This window comes from Centroberyx affinis, unplaced genomic scaffold (assembly GCF_046629955.1).
Source record: "Centroberyx affinis isolate AG114_WGS23_722 - 3 ecotype Tasmania unplaced genomic scaffold, CSIRO-AGI_Caff_v1 ptg010249l_1, whole genome shotgun sequence".
Lineage (NCBI taxonomy): Eukaryota > Metazoa > Chordata > Actinopteri > Beryciformes > Berycidae > Centroberyx > Centroberyx affinis.
Genome location: NW_027284778.1, coordinates 1 through 23,843, shown reverse-complemented (window position 1 = coordinate 23,843; position 23,843 = coordinate 1). Strand labels below are relative to the sequence as shown.

The window sequence follows — 23,843 nt, the reverse complement described above, 5'->3', positions numbered from 1 at the left end:
ATTTGGATACCTGTGTGTATGTGTGTTTACTACATGTATGACAAAACTTTATTGCAAACTGCTCTGCCTGCACACAGAAAAAACAAAAGCCACAAGTGTTTTTCTTTTATACTTTCAGTGTGTAGTTGGTGCTTCGTGTGTTTATTCAAATGATGGTTTGTGTGAACTGTATTGATGCAAAAACACTATTTTTTGAAAGAGTTTGAAGAGTTTTGCAAGAATTGTTTGCTTTTGCAAGAGATGTATAATGTTTTGCTGGTTTGGTGTAAGGTTTTGTGGTTAGTGTGTAGAGTTTTGCAAAAATAGCCTGTAGTTTCAAAGATAGTGTCTAAGCAATCAGAAAAAACTGTAAGCGCTGTGAAGGTGCAGACTCCACCCAGCTGGCAGACTGTGGTGTGAAAAACAAACTGCAGCAGTAACAGAAACATGAGAGAGAAATGTACAGATCAGGTTTATAGGAATTAGCATGAACTCTGACCCTGTCTGTCTGTCTGTCTCTCTGTCTGTCTGTCTCTCTCTCTGTCTCTCTCTCTGTCTGTCTGTCTCTCTCTCTGTCTGTCTCTCTCTCTCTCTGTCTGTCACCCTGCAGGCTCCTGTCTCCGTCCCTTACCGCATCCCGTCTGGAAACACCAGAGAGGGAAAAACGCTGTCCGAAATCAACTGTGAGTCCTGTCTGTCTGTCTGTCTCTCTGTCTGAATTCGACCTGTCTCTCTCTCTTTCTCTCTTTCTGTCTCTCTCTCTGTCTCTCCCCCTGTCTGTCTCTCTCTCTGTCTGTCTGTCTCTCTCTCTCTCCCCCTGTCTGTCTGTCTGTCTGTTATCTGATGACTCAGCAGTCTGTCAGTATCTCAGTGATCTAAATGGCTGTCGACTTCCTCAGCTTCACTTAATGGATCAGCAGCATCACAGTCACATCAGCTGTGACATCGTCACACTGAGGTCAGAGGTCACAGCAGGCAGACGGTGTGGCTGTGATGATGAGGATGATGAGGATGATGATGAGGATGAAGGAGCAGGCTGTGTTGTGATTGGTTGGTTTGTTCTCCAGTTGACCAGGTGAAGTTCGACCCTCCGCTGAGGAAGGAGACTGAAGCCCATCATGAAGTGGTAAGAGACACACACACACACACACACACACATACACCGTATATATATATATATATATATATATATATATATTTGGTCAGACATATATATACACACACATACATATATATATATACTGTATACAGTATGTGTGTGTATATATATAATATATACATATATATATATATAGACCCAGTTTACACTTGGTTTTAAAATGTGTTTTGGGCGATCGGATCACAAGTGGACAGCACTGAATAAAAGTGTAAACGACCACCAAGACGCTTTGTGATCCGATCACTCAAACCACTTCGCAAGGTGGTCTGGGACACATCTGACCAAACACTAATGTGTCCTGATGCGTCCCCGACAAGGACGGAACAGGAAATACATCATCAGCGCAGTAACATAACACAGGCGGTAATGAAATCTGAACCCAAGTGTTCAGCTGGACACCGTGGAGACGAACACAGGTGTGAACGCTGACATGTCTCGGCTGTCCACTTGTGATCCGATCGCCCGAGACGCATTTTAAAACCAAGTGTAAACAGGGTCTCAGACCAGATCCACATTTTAAATAAAAGTTCGCTCCGTCCGGTCTGGACCGGTTCAGGCTGTTAAGGCCACGTTACGCTCCGTGTCTCCGTGTGGACTTGTCACGGCTGCACTTCAGGTTCCTCTGAGCGTTTCTAGTTCTCTGTTGGTGTTTCTGGTCGTACAGCAGAGACACACCAGCTGTCAGTGTGGAGCTTTGTTCACACAGCAGACACCACAGAAGAAGTCACAGTGAAACTCATGTTAAGATAAGATAAGAGATAAGATACCGTATTTCCTCTAATAGTGGCCGGTAGTCAATTTAAAGCCGGGTCTCCGATAACGTCCGGGGCCGTGGTCGACACGAACAAATAAAGGCCGGCCCCAAATATACAGGCCGGGGGAAAACAAAGGAAACAAGTGTGAATTCGCAATGCGACCACGGACTGTGAGGCTACAGGCCGCCAAAGAGTGGGGAAATTTTTGTGGCCCAACCAACCAACCGACCAACAGAGCGAGCTGTAGAGCTGCTGGTCGCAGCTAAAAACAGCGGTGGATCCGGTAAACTCCTGCTGCCTGGTGGAAGTCTCTGGAGCCTTAATTATAGTAATGCGTCGCAGTAACAAAAAAACGTCTACCTAACGAACCCCAACAGAAGCAGATCAGAAAACAAGGAGGCTTTGTACTAAAATATGAGCAAATATACTTATCAAACAGAGTGAATTAGAAATAAAGGCCTGTCTCTAATATAAGCCTGCTTCCAATAAAGGCCTGGTCCCCTCTGAGGGAAATAAAGGAATATTAGAACATTAGAGGAAATACGGTAAGATAGACTTTATTGTCCCGAAGGAAATTTGTCTTGGACACATACAGTATCTGCTGTTAAAATACAAATAACATAGTACTGGTACTGTACCAGTAGAACCAGTGCTGGTACTGTACCAGTAGAACCAGTATGATCCATCTGAGTCTCTCTTCTTCATGTTCTCTGTGTTTTAATGTTAAAATGTTGATTTCTGTCTGAACAGCCGGACTCAGACCGCTTCCTGGACTGTGTGGAGGAGATCTACTACACCGCCAGATCCAACCTGGTATTTACCTCTGCTGCCTCCTGCTGGAGCCACAGGCAGCTGCAGCTAGCTGGCTAGCCATGCTAACAGCCTTTCTTTATACATGTTAGCATTACAGCAGGCTACAGCTGATTGGCTAACCATGCTAACAGCCTCTCTTTATACCTGTTAGCATTACAGCAGGCTACAGCTGATTGGCTAACCATGCTAACAGCCTCTCTTTATACCTGTTAGCATTACAGCAGGCTACAGCTGATTGGCTAACCATGCTAACAGCCTCTCTTTATACCTGTTAGCATTACAGCAGGCTACAGCTAATTGACAACTAGTATTGCTAAATTACTTCTTAACATTTTACAGGCTGTTGACAGCAGAGACAGACAGATATGTAAATAGCAACATGCTAACACCATAACAGGCTAACAACATGCTAACATCATGACAGGCTAACAGCATGCTAACATCATGACAGGCTAACAGCATGCTAACATCATGACAGGCTAACAGCATGCTAACATCATGACAGGCTAACAGCATGCTAACATCATGACAGGCTAACAGCATGCTAACATCATGACAGGCTAACAGCATGCTAACATCATGACAGGCTAACAGCATGCTAACATCATGACAGGCTAACTGCATGCTAACATCATGACAGGCTAACTGCATGCTAACATCATGACAGGCTAACAGCATGCTAACATCACAGCTGGGTGTGGCCCCGCCTCTTCCTGTGGATCTGTTCCTTTAACAAACTCTTCTGTTTCATTTCATTCATCTTTCCATTTTCTTCTCTTTATTTTACTTTCTTTGCTTCATAAATTCTTCTTCTCTTCACTTCCTTTTTCCACTCATGCTCCTGTCCGTCTCTGCTCCACCTGGATGATGTCACTTCCTGCTCTTCCATGATTGGCCTGTCTTAATTTGACCCTGTCTGGTCGGTGCTGTCGTCAGTCCGGAGGTGTGTCAGTTAGAAAGTCTGGAAAATGAACCGGACAGTTTCCAGGATCTGAAACATTTGGGAATCAGACAAAAAGACGAAGAGAAGGATTAGAAAGTCTTGTTGTTCAGTCTGTCAATATATAATACAGTGATGTCATGTTTTTTTATTTTTTTAAAGCATTTGTTTATTGGGATTTTTGATGAAAATTTAAATTAAATACAATGTAAAAGTTAACATACAATGTAGACAGTTGCCCCTTCCCTCCCCCCCAAACATCTCATCCAGGAAAGAAAAACAAACAAACAAAAGAAAAACAGGAGTGACAGCTATGTTAATGAGATAAAAGATACAGTGCATTTCCATTTAGACATATAAAGTACAGCGAGTGTGCAGACAACAGAGCAGTAACAACCAGAGGAGTGTCATACAAATGTAGAGCATAGCATAAGAATAATAGATATTTTCAATACAAATGTACTATAGCATCAAACACCTATATAGGACTAGCCAGGGGACAATTCATGAATCCAGAAGCTGTTGCAGATCTTCACTTTCAAGAAGACGTAGAAAAATGCCCCAAATTTTGTAGAATTCACAGAGCTTATGTTTGAGATTATATGTTAATTTTTCCAGTGCAAGACAGGATGATCGTTCTTTAAGCCGGTGGCTGATGTGACGACATGACACATTTTTCCAGTAGATCACGATCAGACATTTTGTGTGAATTAAGCAGAGATCAACCATTTTAATTTCATGCCTTCTCAAAGATAGATGTTCAGGGAATAGGCCCAAGATGCAGAAATTAAACTTATTACTTCTTTCCAAAATCTCTTCTCACATTCCCAAATACAGTGGGAAAGGGTTCCTTTATGAGTTTGGCATTTAACACAGGTGTCTGGGATGTCTGGATTAAATGTATTTATCTTTACAGGGGTAATGTACCTTCTCATTATCCAGTTGTATTGAATCAGTTTGAGTCTAGAACTTATTGAAAGGCTTTGGGCCTTAGTGCGTATCTGGCTCCATTCACAATCCAGACCATCCTCACAGTGATGTCATGTTGAGCTGTCAAATATTTAAATCAGCTGTAAACAGACTGCTGAGCCTGCTGCCTGTGACTCACTGTAACCTCCAGTAACATAATAATCATCATCATCATCATCATCATCATACTACTACTACTGCCATGGAGGTGGAGTGAGGATAGCAGCAGTGTGAGAAAACTTCCTGTCAGAGAGAGAGAGGAAGAGAGAGGTAGAGATGGAGAGAGAGAGAGAGAGGTAGAGCGAGGTAGAGGAGTGCAGTGTTTCTGTCCGCTGGGAGTTCCAGGGTTGGAAGTAGCTGAGTCAGCACCGACTCTCTGCCGACCAATCAGCTGCTTCCACATCTGCTCTGCTGAAGCCTCCTAACTCCTCATGAAGCCTCCTAACTCCTCATGAAGCCTCCTAACTCCTCATGAAGCCTCCTAACTCCTTATGAAGCCTCCTAACTCCTCATGAAGCCTCCTAACTCCTTATGAAGCCTCCTAACTCCTCATGAAGCCTCCTAACTCCTTATGAAGCCTCCTAACTCCTCATGAAGCCTCCTAACTCCTTATGAAGCCTCCTAACTCCTCATGACAGTCAGTCAGTCAGTCAGTCAGTCAGTCAGTCAGTCAGTCAGTCAGTCAGTCATCAGTCAGGTTTCATCAGAAAACATCCAGTCAGGAACTGAAAAGTTTTTGAGATTTTGAGGAAACTTTTTAAATCAGCTTTTCTCCTTCAGAGCGTCATCATTAGCATAAACCTCAGGCTGATGATGTCATCATGCTGTCCTCCTCTCTCCTCCTCTCATCCCTCCATCCTGTCGTCTGTCAACACGTTTCTGAAGCTGCAGCCGCATCCAACTGAGTCACTGCATACATTATTATTATTATTCCATAAGAGCTGAAATATTGTGGCTTAACAGCTTTAGGAATAGTTATTTAATTAGTTAGACACTTTATTATTATCATGAATGGAAATGTTCCTGTGCTGGCCAATCAGACGGTCTGACCTCTGACCTCTGACCTCTGACCTGCTGTCTGGTGTCTCCTGCAGGATCTGCAGATGGAGGAGGAAGACGCTCCTGCAGGATCCATCCTGGGTGGAAACAGGTGAGAATCCTCAGGAAAACTCCGGATTCTTCTGATTCTGAGTCTACTGAGACCGGAATGGATCACTATTCCCTCACCTGTGTTTCCCTATATAGTGCTGCTCTATTAGTGCACTAATTAGCGGTAAATCACACATGATTAATGAGTGAATTCGGACACTTAATTCATCATCAGCCTGCGTCTGCGTTCACCAGTCACATAAACAAATGTTTCAGCTCACATTTGACAAGTTACCAATATTCCTTCAAAGCCATATATGTGTCACTAGCTGACATTAAACAGAAAAAATATTCACCGACGTTCCCGTCTAGTCGTTTTTTTTGCAAGTTTATTTACTTGCATTAGTAAACAAGGTTTGGTGAAGAAGAGGATGCATCGTTATAAAACCACAGAAGGGTTACAGCTTGGTTGCTTGGTAACGGCCAGGTGACGACAGACTCGCAATGCATTTTGGTACTTTCACTTTTAGTGACCAGGCTTGTTCACTAGATATTACAGTGCATTGTGGGAAATATGTAGTGCCCTCAAAATCATTCCACAATATCATTTTACGATTCGGACACTAACAAAAAATGCCTGATGTACGTATTAGTGCCCTAAAACACAGATAGTGATCCATTCTGGCCACAGTCTAAGTCTTAGTCCTATTCCTATTCCTAGTTCTATTTTTATTCCCATTCCAATTCTCATTATTATTCTATCAGATGTCTGACCAGATAAATGGAGGATTTCATTCTTTCTGCTAACAGAATTTCATCATCCAGGTTTCAGTGGAGAGTTTTAGTCTCATGATGGTTGAAATGTCAGAAAAAATGTTTCAGAAATGGTAATTTTTTTGTATTTATTTATTTTTTTTTTTTACATTAAAATTATCAAATTTAAAGGTATTGAATACATTATGTACAAAACCCTGTCTGCCAGCTTCAGTCCAGAAACACGTGAGCTGCTGCTGCTGCAGAGTTTTAACCCAGCAGCCCTTTCTCTCTCCATATGATCTGTTTGTTTGAATTGGCTTTAGCGTGCGACCTCAGCTCTGTCTGAATAATTTACTAGCTAACCCAGAGCGGAGTGGAGCGTGTGTGTGTGTGTGTGGGGAGGGGGGGGAGGGGGGGTCAGGAGCCGATGGTTCTCCAGCAGAAAGGAACGGCAGTGCTGATGAAAAATTTAAGACGCTGCATCGGAGCACTTTGGGATATTTGCTAACGGGGAGAAAATCCATCGTTTAGAGCTTCAGATGCAGCTGAGTGACGTGACATTTCCCTTCAGCCTGCAGGACGAGCTGCTGTGTGCCGTCTATTGTCAGGGTGCCGTGACCTCTGACCCCCTGACCCCCTGACCCCCGACCTCCTCACTACTGTTATAGTGCTGGTGGATTTAGGAACTGAAGCTGATTCTGCTCTTCAGTTCAGCAGAGTCTCTCCGGATAAGAAAATCAAATTAACGTTTATTTCTACAGCGCCTTAAACACAAACAAACTGTTACAAAGCGTCTCAGAAGGTCGAAGGAAAAACAGAAGAGAGTAAAAGCAGCCGGAGCAGCAGATCCCAGAGCAGCTGATCGCCTCGCTCCGCTGAAAGGCCGCAGAGGGAAAGTGGCTCTTTAATGGATTTTTAAAAATGGATTCTGCTGAGCCAGCGCTTTCAGGGCGGCTGCTCCGGTCTGGAGGCTGCAGTCACAACACACACACACACACACACACACACACACACACACACACACACACACACACACACACAGCTGAATGACTGAAGACTGAACGTCATGTGGATATGTTTTGTCATGCGTGTGCAGTGTGTAATGATGTGTGCGTGTTCAGTGTTTCAGGAAACTGTGTCAGGAGTCTGTAGTTCAGCTTTGGTGTTTTCCTGATGCTGCACATCTATTTTGGTACCAAACTCCTCCTTTTCCGTTGTCCAATCAGGAGCCTTCTGAAGTCTGTGAGGAGGAGCTAAACCAAAGGTAAGGCCCGCCCCTCCTCCCACTTCATCGTTCTATCGTTTTATCAGAAAAATGACATTCCCACTTGGAAATTTCGCATGAACGCCCTCCGAAGTCGGATGATGAAGTCGAACTCTCTGAAAAATTTTGCTACCCGAGTTTCTGAGTTATGACACAATGGCGACCTTTAACCTTCTCATACATTTGTGTCAGTCACCAGTAAGAAAACACAGACACATGCACCTGGTTGTTAGCAGACTAATCTAATATTTGTTTGAATGAAGTTCGTCTAATTAACTTGTTAAGCTGCAGGACGGCCATGTTTGTTTACCGGTTGTGTTCCAGGTTTGATTTTCAGACAGAATAGCACATGAATGTTTAGAAGCGGCCGTGGAAGTCCCGGATGTCGACTTTCCCAAAGCACATGAACACACCTTTAATCTGTAGTTTAGTTCAAAGTTGAATTGATTTAGTTAAACTGAGTCAATACTAAATCAATTCAACTTTGAACTAAACTACTTGTAAGGGTACATGCTGTACAGTGAGCGGGTCGTTATTGAAATGAACCCCGACAGGGTGATGCAGGACCCCGACGCTTATTACACGGCTACTTACTAAAGAAATCAATAATTTGACACAAAATATTGATTTAAAAATGATTTTATTGCTTCCACTACAAAGAATTGTCCGTTAGATTCTACGGTTGGAACTGCGTCCATAGCAACGTAAACTCTGTAGCCTTCTTAAGATTAGCCTACTTAGCGTTATAATTCACATTAAACCGAACATTTCCATTGATGGTGAAGTGAGACTTTTGCCACAGGGTGTCGCTACTGAGCTGACGTTGTTAAATTTAAATTAACCGCTAAATTTACCGGACTTCTTTCTGCGGATTGATATGATTGGACGTGGTCCTCCAGAGTCTGTGATCAGAACTGCGTTCAGAAATAACAGACCGTAGAATGCCGTAATTGACCAATCAGAATCGAGTATTCAACAAAGCCGTGTAATAATTATCTGTAAAACATCATGAAAAATTCTTATCACACTTATCGCTCCAGTAACACCTGACACTGGTCTCACTCCAGTCTGTTCACCAGTTTAGTCTCCCTCTTACCAACCACAGAACTAGAATGGATAGAACAGTCATTCTCATTGGCAGCCATCTTGCTGTGACCCGTTGGACTAGCTTCACAGCAAGTCACTGAGCTGAGAGGTTTACAGCAAGAACCAAAGCAGCTTCTCTGTCTCCTTGCTGCCATGGATTGCTAACATGCTAACATGCTAATGTTGACTAGAAGAGCTAGAGAGAGAAGTCCAGTCTGTGATAAAGCTAACGTTAGCCTCGTCGCTAACGTTAGCTTCCAGTTGAGTTTTGACAGTTTTGCTAACAGACTCATCTGCTCAGTGTTGCTGCCTTCAAATGGAAGACGTGAGCTCATGGTTACGACATGGGAAGTTGCTGCAACGCTGCTAGGCAACGCTGCTAGTCAGCGTCTAGAAGCCACCGAGGCTAACAATTTAGCTAGCTAGCTAGCAGGTAACGTAATGCAGGAAATGCAAAGGCATAATGACAGAGGAAAAAGATGAGGCCGTTGGGAATATCAACATTTCCTCAGACATATTATAAAATTACTAAGAAAAACTCTATACGACTATAATTACAATATATGAACTTACCATCCACCGAAAATGACCTTCCATGGCCTCCGTCATTTCTGAAAACGTCAACAAACACGTCACAACTCGTGAACTCGGAGCTTTCAGAAAATTTCCACTTCCGAAGTCGTGAATCCCCAGGAGGGGGGCTTCATATGGACTCTCCTCCTGAACACAGTGAACACGACCCCATCTGAAGGCAGCATTAATGTCCAGACTGTGTTGTCGCCATAGCAACTAACACTTAAAATTCCATAATCGCCACTTTATGCTGAACTAGTCAAATTACCATAAAAAACAGTGGAGGTTCTGTGCTGTGTTTGTCAGGGGACATGAAACTCACCTGGAGGACGATGGAGATGATGAGTATGAAGATGAGACTGAGGATGATGATGGTTTTGTGGAGGAAGGAGGGGGCGTCCAGTCAGGAGCCGGGAGTGCTGCAGATCACCGTGGCAACGACGATGATGAAATGAAACAGTGAGTCTTATGAAAACTAATTAAATTAAATTAAATTAAAGGCCGTGGTCATCTTAAGGATGGGAGAGCACTGCATTGTGGGTAGTTATGTCTTCCTGTGAGAGGAAGCTTCCTTCAGGCAGCAGTTCAAACTGTTCGAGCTGCGGCTCTGTCTCCTTCAGGTAGGACACATAGGAAGCTTCCTTTTAAGGTTCCTTGTTTTTTGGCCGATTTTGAAGGAAGCACAGTGGCTCCTCAGCCGGAGCAGGAAATCACACAACACCGTGCAGCACCAGCGAAGAAGAACGAAACCTCCCAGCATCCACTAAAATGAACGGCAGACAGAAGTCCCTACCAGGGTTTCCGTTTCCAAAACAATTGGTGCCGGTCCACGTGTCCTGGAAGATTTCAATGACCCGGACAAATGGGAGAAATTCCGGTCAAATATTATCTGTGTTTATTGAGCTTAAAAACAGTTGATAGGCAGGCTATATAAAGAATGACATCATCAAGGCATGTAGATTTATAATATTTTTTATTGAAAAGTAGGCTACTTTTGCTTATACATTATATTCCAAATAAAATAAGTCCCGTCAATAGACTCAGGTGCATAACGCTATCTCTCTCAAACACACACACGTTACCATGAAAATAGAAAAAATAGGATCATCTACTATGAAAATTTGCACTTTACATTGTTGCTGACATGTATTTTGTTGCCAAATTGCCATATGCTTTCACCATTACGCAATGCCAAATGCGCAACCTGCATGTCCCGTTAACCATCATCACACATTGCCAATTGCTAAATACGCAACCGACAAGACAACAACACAATAAATATGTAAAAAGCACAGCTCAGCAAAAAGTCATGAAAATAAACTGCATCTGACCTTCACCTGACGCCCTTGATTGGTTAATACATTACGCTACATTCAAAACAGTTTAGTAAATCCTCCCCAGTTGTGTCTCATGTCACTTAAGTCAACTCACGTAGAGCAATATTTATTATTACTTTACTGAAAGAGACTCAGAGCTGCTCATCAGGAGCAGGTCTGGAGACAGACTGGAGCAGGTCTGGAGATAGACTGGAGCAGGTCTGGAGACAGACTGGGAGCAGGTCTGGAGACAGACTGGGAGCAGAACTCAACCTGTTGCTGTAACTCAGTCTCAGTAAAACAAGGAGCACAATGTTCCAATAATTGTGCTTAGAGGGAATTATTTTCACCGGACATTATGACCGGAGAGATTTAAATATGTTGGACTTCAAGAGATTTTCCCGGTAAAAAATGATAATTACCGGATAACGGAAACCCAGGTCCCTACAAATAGTTTTTCAAAAATATCCCAATTTTTCCAATTCATTTTGATGTGAAAATTGTCAGCAGTGAGTCATGTGACCTGATCTGGGTCCAGTCAGTGTGAATGAGCGTTAGCGTCCTGCGTAGTTTAGCTAGCTAGCGATAACGTCTCTCCTGCCTCAGTCTGATGGAGGAGAAATGAACTGAGAGAAAAACCACAGGAGGAGTTTGATCTTTTCTTCAATGTGTTTTAAAAAGCAGTTTGATCAGAGCGGCTGCTGGAGGAGTGGAACGTTCCTGCAGTCACATGACCAAGGCTGTCTGTCTCTGACCAGGTGCTTCAGACAAGGAGCCGGTTAGGAAGCTTCCTAGTTAGGGAGCAAGGAAGGAGGAAGCATCCTTGTCAATGAGACAGAGCCTTTGTCTTTGGTATTTCTATATGATGCTCCTCTGTTCTAGCAGAACCTCATGTCTTCTTCCCTCTTCTCCTCCTCCCTCCTGTCTCTCAGTCCAAAGGATTCGACTCTGCGACCCAAAGTTCCTCCTGCAGCTCCTCCTCCTGAGGTACGTTCTGTAACCTTCATTTATCTCCTCTATATCTGTCTGTGCTGTGGGAGGTTTGTCTGTCCCAGTCCTTTCTCTGTGGCGCAGCTCAATGACATCACAGGTCAGAGGTCAGGCCCTTGGCCTCAGGACAGAGTTCCTATTTTTTTTTTTCTTTTTACCTTGAAGCCTCTTGACAGGCAGAGCTGAGTGATTTCCCAAGTTGAGAAAAGTTCAACTTTTTAGAAGAGACCCAATCACAATGAAGAAGAGGCGGGCTTAGGACGACACATTCTTCCAAGAAAATGGAGAAAGTAGCGGCAGTAAAGTTACTAGTTGTTACTGTGTTGTGGTAGTTGGACATCAGTACTGCAGTAGTAGTTAGTATTTAGTACTGTGTGATGTAGCAGCAGCTGCTGCAGCTGGTTGCTATGGTAACAAACCCACTTACCCGCCTCAGCGGTGTTACAGACCTGAGACCAGCAGCATGTTGTTTCTGTCTCATCTCGTCCAGCAGGATGGGACACCGCCGGCCCATGGTGATCACCATGGCGACCAGGACCAGGGTACCATAAAGCGTTGCCCTCTGCCAGAAAGCCCCACCCGCTCCGCCACCCAGGGCCCGCCCAGACCGCCTCCCCCCAAACTGCCCCTCCACAAACTCACCAGCCTGGGTAGGTTCTACAGCAGGGGGATTCAACTAGTTTGAAATTGGGCCAAATAATTCAAATGTTACCAGTTAGCCATAGATTTTCGATTTCTCATCTTTTTTAAGTATAGCTGCTCATGTATGTTCACAAGTGCAATTTGGTCTTCTCGTCTAGTTCACATTATTTTTAAACAAAGTATAATTCCAAAGTGGAGTGCAAAATACTGTATTATGCAATCTAGTAGGCCTATCTTTATCACAAACCAGTTTCACTGCACAGTAAGCACACAGGCTTTGTACCAACTGGCACAAACAAGTACTGGTCAGTCCACTCACTGTCAAACTGCTGAATTTCTGTGTCGACTCTAAGCTGGGCTCAGATTACAGGAGTTTTAAAACCCTATCCGATTTTGAAATCGGGTTGCATCGCGCACAGAAGGAGAAACTTAACCGATTTTCTTCTCTCAAATCGCAAACAAGCTCACACTACAAGCTCAGAACATGACGGTGCATCACACACTGCAAGATATTATTATATCTATTATTAAGATCATCTTGCCCGACGGAGCTGCTGTACGCAACAAGTCACGTGACCATGGAGAGGCAGGAGGCAGATGTTTCCAGACATGGAGGCAGAACAGCTGCTCTGGTGTCAGTAGTTTGCCAAAGAAAAGAGAAAAACCAGACGAGTTTGGATGAGGAAATGTTTGGAGAGACAGACATAAAGCGAGCTGTCCGCTGCAGAGGACCGGAGGCGACAATTTAAAACCGTCAGTTTTAATATGTGTTTGTTATAACGTTGGCACGCTATCGCTAGCCTAGTGCTAAAAGTGCTAAAAGGTTTACGGTTGCTAGGCAACACCGTCAGCTGTCCCGGTCGGGATGTTAAAGTTGTCTTATCCGTGGTGAAAGGCATAATGAAGTGACGTCGCCGTGCAGATTTTAACTCGCACATATCAAACGGATTAGAAATTATCGGGGCGGCTCCGATGTGTCGAACAGTTCGGGAGCGTTCAGATTTGATTTGTACACAGCTCACATTACCGGATATTCTGTACCGAACTTCGGTTCCGACCAAGACCCAGATCCAGATTTCTCCTCCGATTGTCGGCAGGGGCGAATGTCCAATAGTGCACACAGATGAAATATGATGGATAATATGGATGAAAAGTTTTTCTCTGAGTTCATGGGGAAAAAAATCAATTGTGAGCCGCCAGTTGAAGAGCCTGGTTCTACAGTCTTCACCAGCCCTAGAAACCTTCTAGAACCCTCAGCTGCCCAGGAACCTTTGAGAACCTGCTAGAACCTATTAGAGAACCTCCTAGAAACTTCTAGTGCCTCCTAGAACCTTTTAGATCCCTCATCAGCCTAGGAACTTCCGACAGATTTCTAGAACCTTTTTGAGACCTCGTCAGTCTAGGAACCGTCTACAACCTCCGAGGACCCAGATCAGCACGGGGACCCTCTAGAACCTAGAACCTACTAAAACCTTCTAGAACACTCAGCAGCCTAAGAACTTTACTTTACTATACCTCTTATACACCACCTATACCTCTCATTTACGCCTCCTTTACACCTCCTTTACAACTTCTATACCTCCTCCTTTATATCTCCTTTATACCTTCTATACCTCCTGTACACCTCCTTTACACCTTCTATATCTCCTTTACAGCTCCTTTACACTTTCTATACCTCCTTTACACCTCCTTTACACCTTCTATACCGCATTTACATCTCCCTTACACCTTCTATACCTCCTTTACACCTCCTTTACATCTTTTATACCTCCTGCACACCTCCTTTACACCTTCTATACCTGCTTTACAGCTCCTTTACACCTCCTTTACACCTTCTATACCTCCTTTACACCTCCTTTACATCTTCTATACCTCCTATACACCACCTATACAACTCCTTTACAGCTCCTTTCCACCTCCTTTCCACCTTCTATACCTCCTTTACACCTTCTATACCTCCTTTACACCTCCTTTACATCTTCTATACCTCATTTACATCTCCTTTACACCTTCTATACGTCCTCTACACCTCCTTTACATCTTTTATACCTCCTGCACACCTCCTTTACACCTTCTATATCTATTTTACGCACCCTTTTCACCTTTTATACCTCCGTTACATCTTCTATACCACCTTTACACCTTCTATACCTCTTATACACCACCTATACATCTCCTTTACACCTCCTTTACACCTTCTATACCTCCTGCACACCTCATGTACTTTCTATACCTCCTTTACACCTTCTATACCTCATTTACATCTCCTTTACACCTTTTATACCTGCCGTACACCTCCTGTACACCTTCTATACCTCCTTTACACCTCCTTTACATCTTCTATACCACCTTTACACCTTCTGTACCTCCTATACACCACCTATACATCTCCTGTACACCTCCTTTACACCTTCTATACCTCATTTACACCTCCTTTACACCCACCTTCTATACCTCATTTACACCTCCTTTACACCTTCTATACCTCATTTACACCTCCTTTACACCTTCTATATCTATTTTACACATTATTTACATCTTCTATACCTCCTTTACACCTTCTATACTTCATTTACATCTACTTTACACCTTTTATACCTGATGTACACCTCTTGTACACCTTCTATACCTCCTTTACACCTCCTTTACACCTTCTATACCTGCTTTACACAATCTGTACTTCCTTTACATCTTCTATACCTCCTTTACACCTTATATACCTCCTGTACACCACCTGTACACCACCTTTACGCCTCCTGTACAACTCCTTTACACCTTCTATACCTCCTAGACCTCCTTTGTCACATCCTATGCACCTCCTATACATCTCCTATACCACCTATATACTTCTTTTCCACCTTCTATACCTCCTGTACATCTTCTCTCCTCCTGCTTTACCGCTCCTATACCTCCTTTACACTTCCTGTATACCACTTATACTGCTTTACACTAACTTTACACCTCCTATATACCTCCTATATACATATACTATCTATATATACCTTCTATACACCTATACTGCCTACATACCTTCTATACCGCCTTTACAGCTTCTACACCTCCTATATCTTGCACATCTTCTATAACTCTTGTACACCTCCTTTACACCTCCCATAGTGTAGACTTTCTTCCTCCAGGGAAAGTTGACTGAGCTTCACATTCACACCCCCTCCTTTACAGAGTGTCCTACAGTATGTCCTACACTGTGTCCTACAGGGTTTCCTACACTGTGTCCTACACTGTGTCCTACAGTGTGTCCTACACTGTCTCCTACAGGGTTTCCTAGAGTGTGTCCTACAGTGTGTCCTACACTGTGTCCTACAGGGTTTCTAACAGTGTTTCCTACAGAGTGTCCTATAGTGTTTCCTTCAGTGTGTCCTAAAGTGTTTCATACAGTGTTTCCTACAGTGTTTCCTTCAGTGTGTCCTACTGTGTTTCCTACAGTGTGTCCTACAGTGTGTCCTACTGTGTTTCCTACTGTGTTTTCTTCAGTGTTTCCTACAGTGTGTCCTACAGTGTGTCCTCTCTCTCTCCTGCTGTGTGTCTATAGGGAACGGCCCTGCCTCCTCGGAGCAGCAGTCCACTCTGCCCTCTGGTGTTCAGAGCAGGAAAGACAAGAAAGACCTTCCAGTAAGAGGAAACACTTTTCTCTCTCTAACGTCTGTCTCTGTAATAAACCTTCTGTACCATCACTGACAGCTGGGATGGTTTATTTTTAGCCCACGTAGATGCCAGATGGGTGGGGTTAACCACCCAAATTTATATGAAATGCAGAAAGAACAGAATGCCAAATGTAACTGATGGTCTATCTAGTGAGTACCAGACAGCTGAGTCGAGCTCAGTGGAGTATTTGGATGTCAGTTAAGTCAACTTGCCTGACTGACAGCTGACCTGACCTGTCCTGATGAGGTAAACTCCACCCACCTGCTGCACCATGCAGATTAAAACAAACGGCTGGAATTATCTGAACGGTTTTGTTTCAAAATGAGATCTTCATCATTTGAAAATTTGAACTTGAACAAACTCTGTTGAGTCTTATTGAAGCTTCAGGCTGTCACAAGACCTCTGTCTACAAAATAAAACTATTTTACAGAAGGGATATTTTTGAAATGATGAGCAAGATCCGTTAGATATCATTTTATGTCCAAGATGGATGTACTGTGTTTTGAACCTCCTGATATGTGAGTGGTATTACGCCGAGGTCTGTCAGCTCCCCGCTGTGTTTTCTCAACTTTCATAATTTCATGAGTCAGAAATATAAATGGAAAAGTATTTTTACCTCAGATGTCGCCCACTGCAGCGCTGAAGCCCAAACACTCGTATCGCTTCCTTATTAAAGAGCAGCTTCTTAAGCAATAAATCAACAAAATTGAATCTAAACAGTTGTAGCCACAAGCAGCTGATAATTCCAACATGTTCAGTCGACTGTGTGAGTGGGAAGGATGGGAAACAGTATGGATTACTGATAAGTTTGGGTTTACTTGCATATTATTAATAATGAAAACATTGGCTGCATATATAAATATAAGAGAGTATAACATAGCATTATGAAATATCAAATACCAATATGGATATAATATGGATAGTGGGGCTACTATGAAAAAAAAAAATATAGAATATAAATATAACCTGTGATGTGAATGATTGCGGTCAGAGAGAGAGAGAGAGAGACTTTGTACTGATGTCAGTCTTCTTCCTTCACCAGAAACCAATCAGCAACGGACTCCCCCCCACCCCCAAAGTCCATGTAAGTCCACAAGACACACACACACACACACATACACGCACAGTATTTGGTTAAAACAGTCTCAGTATCTGACCCAGTCTTGGTTCTGTTGGTTCTTCTGGTTCCTCAGATGGGAGCGTGTTTCTCCAAGGTGTTTAACGGCTGTCCACTGAAGATCCACTGTGCTGCTTCCTGGATCAACCCAGACACCAGAGGTCAGACCAACCCAAAATCTCTCTCTCTCTCTCTCTCTCTCTCTCTCTCTCTCTCTCTATTTGTTCCACGGTTGTGACCAAGTCAACTTCGCTCAAGTCCCAATTCACTGTCAAGTCTTGAGGCACAAGTCTCAAGTCAAGTCAAGTCCATGTCATTAAAGTCAAGTCTCAAGTCTAAATGTAGAACAGCAAGTCAAGTCAGAACAAATCAAGAGTCCAGTATCAATTTAATATCTTAAAGAAAACTAAATATCTAGGACTTTTCAATGCAATATGGTTTTAATAGGATAAAAACTTGGTAAGAGCATCATGAGTTTGATTTCTATAATCAGTTTCAACTTCAATAAATTCAATCATTCCATACAAATTCAGAAAACAGAATTTAAATTCAGTCGTCTGCTGGAACAAATCTCATCACTTTCAATCTAAGTCATTTACACAAACACAAGATCTCAAGTCAAGACTTTAGAAACCTTTTCAAGTCATCAGAGTACAAGTCAGAGTCAAGTCCCAAGTCAGCAGAACCCAAGTCAAGTCCAGTCTCAAGTCTTCTCTTCATGCATCAAGTCAAGACTCAGGCAATTGAAATTGTGACTTGAGTCCAGGTCATGTGACTCGAGTCCAGGTCATGTGGCTTGAGTCTGTTTCCATCTGTGGTCAGGGTGCTGTGACCTCTGACCTTTGACCTCCTTACTGCTGGTTTCTTGTAATGTTCAGGAGCAGAAGCTGATTCTGCTGTTGAGCTCAGTAGAGTCTCTCTGGATCAGAGTCACAGAAACCACTGGATGTAAATTATAGAATAGGAATAAAGAGTACTGAAGCTCCACTGTATCTCATTACATTCTGATCCTGTGTGTTAGTGTTTGAACAGCACACATACTGTATCTTCTCTACACCTTTCTATCATCTGTCCATAAACTCATCTGTCATCACTGTTATTCATCATAACCTGTCGCTTCTGGACTGGAAACCAGCTAGCTGTTTAGAATGAAATCGGACTGAAGTGATGGTTGGTTAGCCACAGACTGACGTTCCCCAGTATGAGACTGGTGTCTGCTGGTCATTTCCCAGTCTGGTTGTTATCTGTGTCTCTGTCTTTCAGACCAGTATCTGATCTTCGGAGCTGAGGAGGGAATTTACACTTTAAACCTGAATGAACTGCATGAGAACTGCATGGAGCAGGTAAGAATTCAATTATAATTACAATTGAAGTGTTTTATAACCGATTAGCCTTAAACATTTCCACAGTATGAACCGTCTCATTAGTCTACATTATATTGATTTTTTGATATTATTTTTTCGGCCGACATAAGACTGATTTTTCCCTCTGCAGTTGTTTCCTCGGAGGTGTACCTGGGTCTACGTCATGAACAACAGCCTGCTCTCCATATCTGGTCAGTTACATACAACCAACATACTGTATAACTGATACAACATACAACCATCAAATAACTGATACAACATACAACCAACATATAACTGATACAACATATAACTGATACAACAGACAACCAACATGCTACTGATAAAACATACAACCAACACGCTACTGATAAAACATACAACCAACACGCTACTGTTAAAGTATACAACCAACATTTAATTGATAAAACATACAACCAACATGCTACTGTTAAAACATACAACCAACACGCTACTGTTATAACATACAACCAACATATAACTGATACAATATACAACCAACATATTAATGATACAACAGACAATCAACATGCTACTGATAAAACATACAACCAGCATTTAATTGATAAAACATACAACATTTGCTGCATGTCCTCCCCTCTCTCCCATACCTTCCTGTCTCTCTCACACTATCTCTGTCTAATAAAGCATAAAATGCCTAAAATAAAAAATCTAAAAAAAAACAACAACCAGCATTTAATTGATAAAACATACAACCAACATGCTACTGTTAAAACATACCACCAGCATGTAACTGATAAAACATACAACCAACACGCTACTGTTAAAACATACCACCAGCATGTAACTGATAAAACATACAACCAACATGCTACTGTTAAAACATACCACCAGCATGTAACTGATAAAACATACAACCAACATGCTACTGTTAAAACATACCACCATCATGTAACTGATAAAACATACAACCAACATGCTACTGTTAAAACATACAACCAGCATGTAACTGATAAAATATACAACCAACATGCTACTGTTAAAACATACAACCAGCATATAACTGATACAATTACAACCAACACGCTACTGCTGTTCATCTTGGTGTTCATCTTGGTGTTCATCTTGGTGTTCCTCCTGGTGTTCCTCCTGGTGTTCCTCCTGGTGTTCATCTTGGTGTTCATCTTGGTGTTCCTCCTGGTGTTCATCCTGGTGTTCTTCCTGGTGTTCTTCCTGGTGTTCATCCTGGTGTTCCTCCTGGTGTTCATCTTGGTGTTCCTCCTGGTGTTCCTCCTGGTGTTCATCTTGGTGTTCATCTTGGTGTTCTTCCTGGTGTTCATCTTGGTGTTCATCTTGGTGTTCATCTTGGTGTTCCTCCTGGTGTTCCTCCTGGTGTTCATCTTGGTGTTCATCTTGGTGTTCCTCCTGGTGTTCATCCTGGTGTTCTTCCTGGTGTTCTTCCTGGTGTTCATCCTGGTGTTCCTCCTGGTGTTCATCCTGGTGTTCTTCCTGGTGTTCTTCCTGGTGTTCATCCTGGTGTTCCTCCTGGTGTTCATCCTGGTGTTCTTCCTGGTGTTCTTCCTGGTGTTCTTCCTGGTGTTCATCTTGGTGTTCTTCCTGGTGTTCATCTTGGTGTTCATCCTGGTGTTCATCCTGGTGTTCATCTTGGTGTTCTTCCTGGTGTTCATCTTGGTGTTCCTCCTGGTGTTCATCCTGGTGTTCATCCTGGTGTTCATCTTGGTGTTCATCCTGGTGTTCATCTTGGTGTTCTTCCTGGTGTTCATCCTGGTGTTCATCTTGGTGTTCATCCTGGTGTTCATCTTGGTGTTCATCTTGGTGTTCCTCCTGGTGTTCATCCTGGTGTTCATCCTGGTGTTCATCCTGGTGTTCATCCTGGTGTTCATCCTGGTGTTCATCCTGGTGTTCATCTTGGTGTTCATCTTGGTGTTCATCTTGGTGTTCCTCCTGGTGTTCCTCCTGGTGTTCATCTTGGTGTTCATCTTGGTGTTCTTCCTGGTGTTCATCTTGGTGTTCATCTTGGTGTTCTTCCTGGTGTTCATCCTGGTGTTGATGCTGTTTTGCAGGTAAAGCCTCCCAGCTCTACTGCCACAGCCTGGCCGGTCTGTTTGAACAGGCTCGTCAGAAGCAGAAGCTGTCGGTTTCCATCCCGACGCACCGGCTGCCCGACCGCATCGTCCCCCGGTCAGTTTCTCCTGCCGCCTGCAGAAAACCAAACTCCATACGAGACACAACCAGCAGCTTCTACACATCAGTAGGATCCACCGATAAATTCAGCACACAGATGATCCAGCAAGCAGCTAATGTTTTAATAAAACCTCAACTCCCTGGTGGATCAGACTATGTAACTGCGTCCTGGGTTTGAATCTGGACCAGCAGCCAGTTGCACCAGCTGAACTTAAATTCAAACGTAGGCTAGTTTGAATGTAAAGTCTCACTAAGTCCGAGTTTACGCATTACTAAAATTTTAAGGGTTGCACCAACTGAAATAGTTCCAACGTAGACTTAAGTTACAACTTAAAACTTACACCAACTCCTAGTAGGTGTAAAGTCCTCTGTAAAGTAACTGTTGGCACGGCGCATCAATTTGACAAGACATTTTTAACTTGCTGGAGGAGCAGGAGGGACAGATCCAGGGCGGTTTATGTCGGCAACGTGTCCTCCGTGACGGATCACATCCTTTTGAACCGTATGATGATTTTGATTTATACTCGTGCTTTAGTTTTCCCAGAGCAGAGATACGCACACAGCATCGGAGCCTAAATTAGGCTACATGTTATAGGCTTCCCCGGTGGTGTGTTCAGACTTGGGTGTTAGCCAGTATTATAGAGTATTATAGACACTTGGGGTGATTATTTGTATTCATCTATGCAGAATACGTACTTTATACAGCGATTTCATAGTTTCCACATGTCTGTCATGCATATTTTAATAATCCGAACGTTTCAGTCTCCAAGATGATGTAACAAGCTACATTCCCGATGTGTATATTGCTCCACTTCAATTCACTTCACTTGCTAAGGAGAGATGCTCCAGACATTCAGGTGGTATGGAGAGCGGGGGGGGGGGAGGCACTGACTTATATCTTAGACATGAGTTTACATCACTGAACTGACGAATAACAAATCTACAACTTTCTTTAGCCATCAATAATGGTTACTGAGGGGGAAATGCCTTGTCTATATTAATTCTAGCCTAGTTGTAGGCTGCTGTCTAGGCTAGATGACTGGTATAGGGTATAGGAGACAAACTAACATGAATCCTTACAGCCTGCTTTATACTCGATAACCTACCTGTTTGTTGATGTGTTTGTAGACGTTTGCAAATCTTCAAGGTTTCTAATCTTTTTCTGTTGCGATCACATAGCCATGGTTAGATGATAGTCGTTGATTTTAGCTCTAGGTGCGGCCCAAGGAGGTTCTATCAAGGAGGTTCTATATTAACGGGTTCTATATTAACGGTGCGGCAGGAGAAAACGTCACTGTCTGCGGCAGTGTTTTGGTTAGTGGTCCGTTTACGCTCTACTAGTTCAGATGTACCTGAAGTCTCATGGTGCAACTAAACAGAGACTCAGCTTTAGTGTCAAACTAACTAGTTTCAGTACCAGTTAGTGTGACTTTACACCCTGACTTACGATAGAGCTTACGGTCAGCTGGTGCAATTGGCTGCAGGACTTTTGTCACATGTCATCGCTCTCTCTCTGCCAGTCTTTCCCTCTCTACTTTCAACCGTATAATAAATGCGAAAAATACCCAAAATAATCTTAATTATTATCAGACTCTCCTGAGGTTTCACAGCCTCTCATCAGCCTTAATATCAGAAGGATAGAGGCAACACCTGTAAATTGCCAAAATATGGAAGCAGTTGGAATAAAGCTTCTTTTTAATAAAGGGGGAAACGGGAAGTGGAGTAAAAAAAGCTAAAAAGCAGTAAGTGTTCTTTGGGTTTTTAGGGTCAAACATCATGAGAACATCAACCCACTGAGCAATTTTTTTTTATGTTGATTAGACGTTTAAAACACGTCTAAATGGCCCATAGCCGTCTAGGCTAAATTAAGTTTAAATGGGGTTGAAAAGTGAAAGTTTATTAGATGTCTATACATAGACAAAATGATCCTGGACTATATGAGAGCTACGCATAGACGAAATGTTGAAATTACTTCTTGTGCTCAGTGGGAAGATTTAATTTGAACACAAATTAGACCCAGAGGTGCAACTGAATGATGGAAATCATCCACTTCTGTACCAAGAATACTTCTGTCAGGACAGGAGGTGATGAAGATGAAGATAAAGTCATTTTCCTCACTTTCTCTCAAGCAGTAACTGCCCTTTCGCTTTGTAGGTCAGAATGGTAGTGAGCACATTTTCCTTTAGTGCTCCAGAAGCTGTAAATGTCAGAGAAGACAAAGGGATAACAAGCAGAGCGGTTACAGAAGTTGATTTTATTGACATTCGTGCTGCTTGTTTTATCGTGTGTATAAATTGAATTTACCAGTGGATCCTAGAAAAAGCCTTCAGTGATGTTCTACGAGGAACATCAAAGCCACATCAGGCAGGGAGTTGGTGTGACTGTGATCTGATCTCTGTCTCTGAGAGCATAGTTAATATGAGTAGACATACTGAAAATGTATTTCTGTGACATGTGCAGGCTCAGACAGCACACTTCCCATCCCAGGTTTCAGATCAGTTCTGCATTTGCTCAGGAAACAGAACAGCAAGATTTGAGGTCATTTTACCCATCAGGCCTGGATAAATTCTCTTGTCTTGTGTGTGTTTTTTTTCTCCTTTTTTTGGCTTCCAGGAAATTTTCCATCTCCAACAAGATTCCTGACACTAAAGGCTGTCTGAAATGCTGCGTGGGTGAGTCCTGTCTCTGTCGCCATCCCATAATACACCAGGCACTTTCACTACTTTAGCAGCCAGCTCGATGTTTAAAATAGAACAGGATGAAGTGTACAGATGAAGGATAGATACTGAAGACTAACTTACCAGACTCTTTTCCAGCCTGAGAGTGTGGAGTGTGTTTAGTTTGACAGCAGCTGTGATGACCTTTGACCCCTCCTCCTCCTCCTCCCACAGTGAGGAACCCCTACACAGGTCATAAGTACCTGGGCGGAGCCTTCCAGTCCAGCGTGGTCCTGCTGGAGTGGGTGGAGCCTATGCAGAAGTTCATGCTGGTCAAGGTGAGATTGTATTAGAGGTACGGAGCTCTGCAGTGAAGTGAGTGATGAAAGCTTGACCGGAATCGATGGCATGATGGCAAAAGCAAGGAAAATAATTGTGTGTTCATGTGCTGGTGCAAAAGCCAGGACTTCCAGTTCGGCTGCTAAACAGTGTTGCTTTCATGTGTTATTTTGATGGAAATTCAAACCCAGAAGACAAAAAATAAA

At 42.9% G+C, this 23,843-nt stretch overlaps 1 protein-coding gene across 1 annotated transcript; it reads left to right on the top strand.

The window, feature by feature from the left end:
• Window positions 1-1,052: 1,052 nt before the first annotated feature.
• Window positions 1,053-23,636, top strand: LOC139640685 (mitogen-activated protein kinase kinase kinase kinase 3-like; the record flags this gene model as incomplete). The annotated part of the gene is made up of 15 exons (XM_071514870.1): window positions 1,053-1,105; window positions 2,644-2,706; window positions 5,710-5,765; window positions 7,687-7,724; window positions 9,690-9,842; window positions 11,632-11,686; window positions 12,183-12,339; window positions 15,882-15,961; window positions 17,037-17,078; window positions 17,188-17,272; window positions 18,375-18,454; window positions 18,606-18,666; window positions 20,521-20,638; window positions 23,255-23,313; window positions 23,533-23,636. Coding segments are annotated over exons 5-15 (849 nt in total), but the record flags the coding sequence as incomplete, so codon positions are not given.
• Window positions 23,637-23,843: the final 207 nt, after the last annotated feature.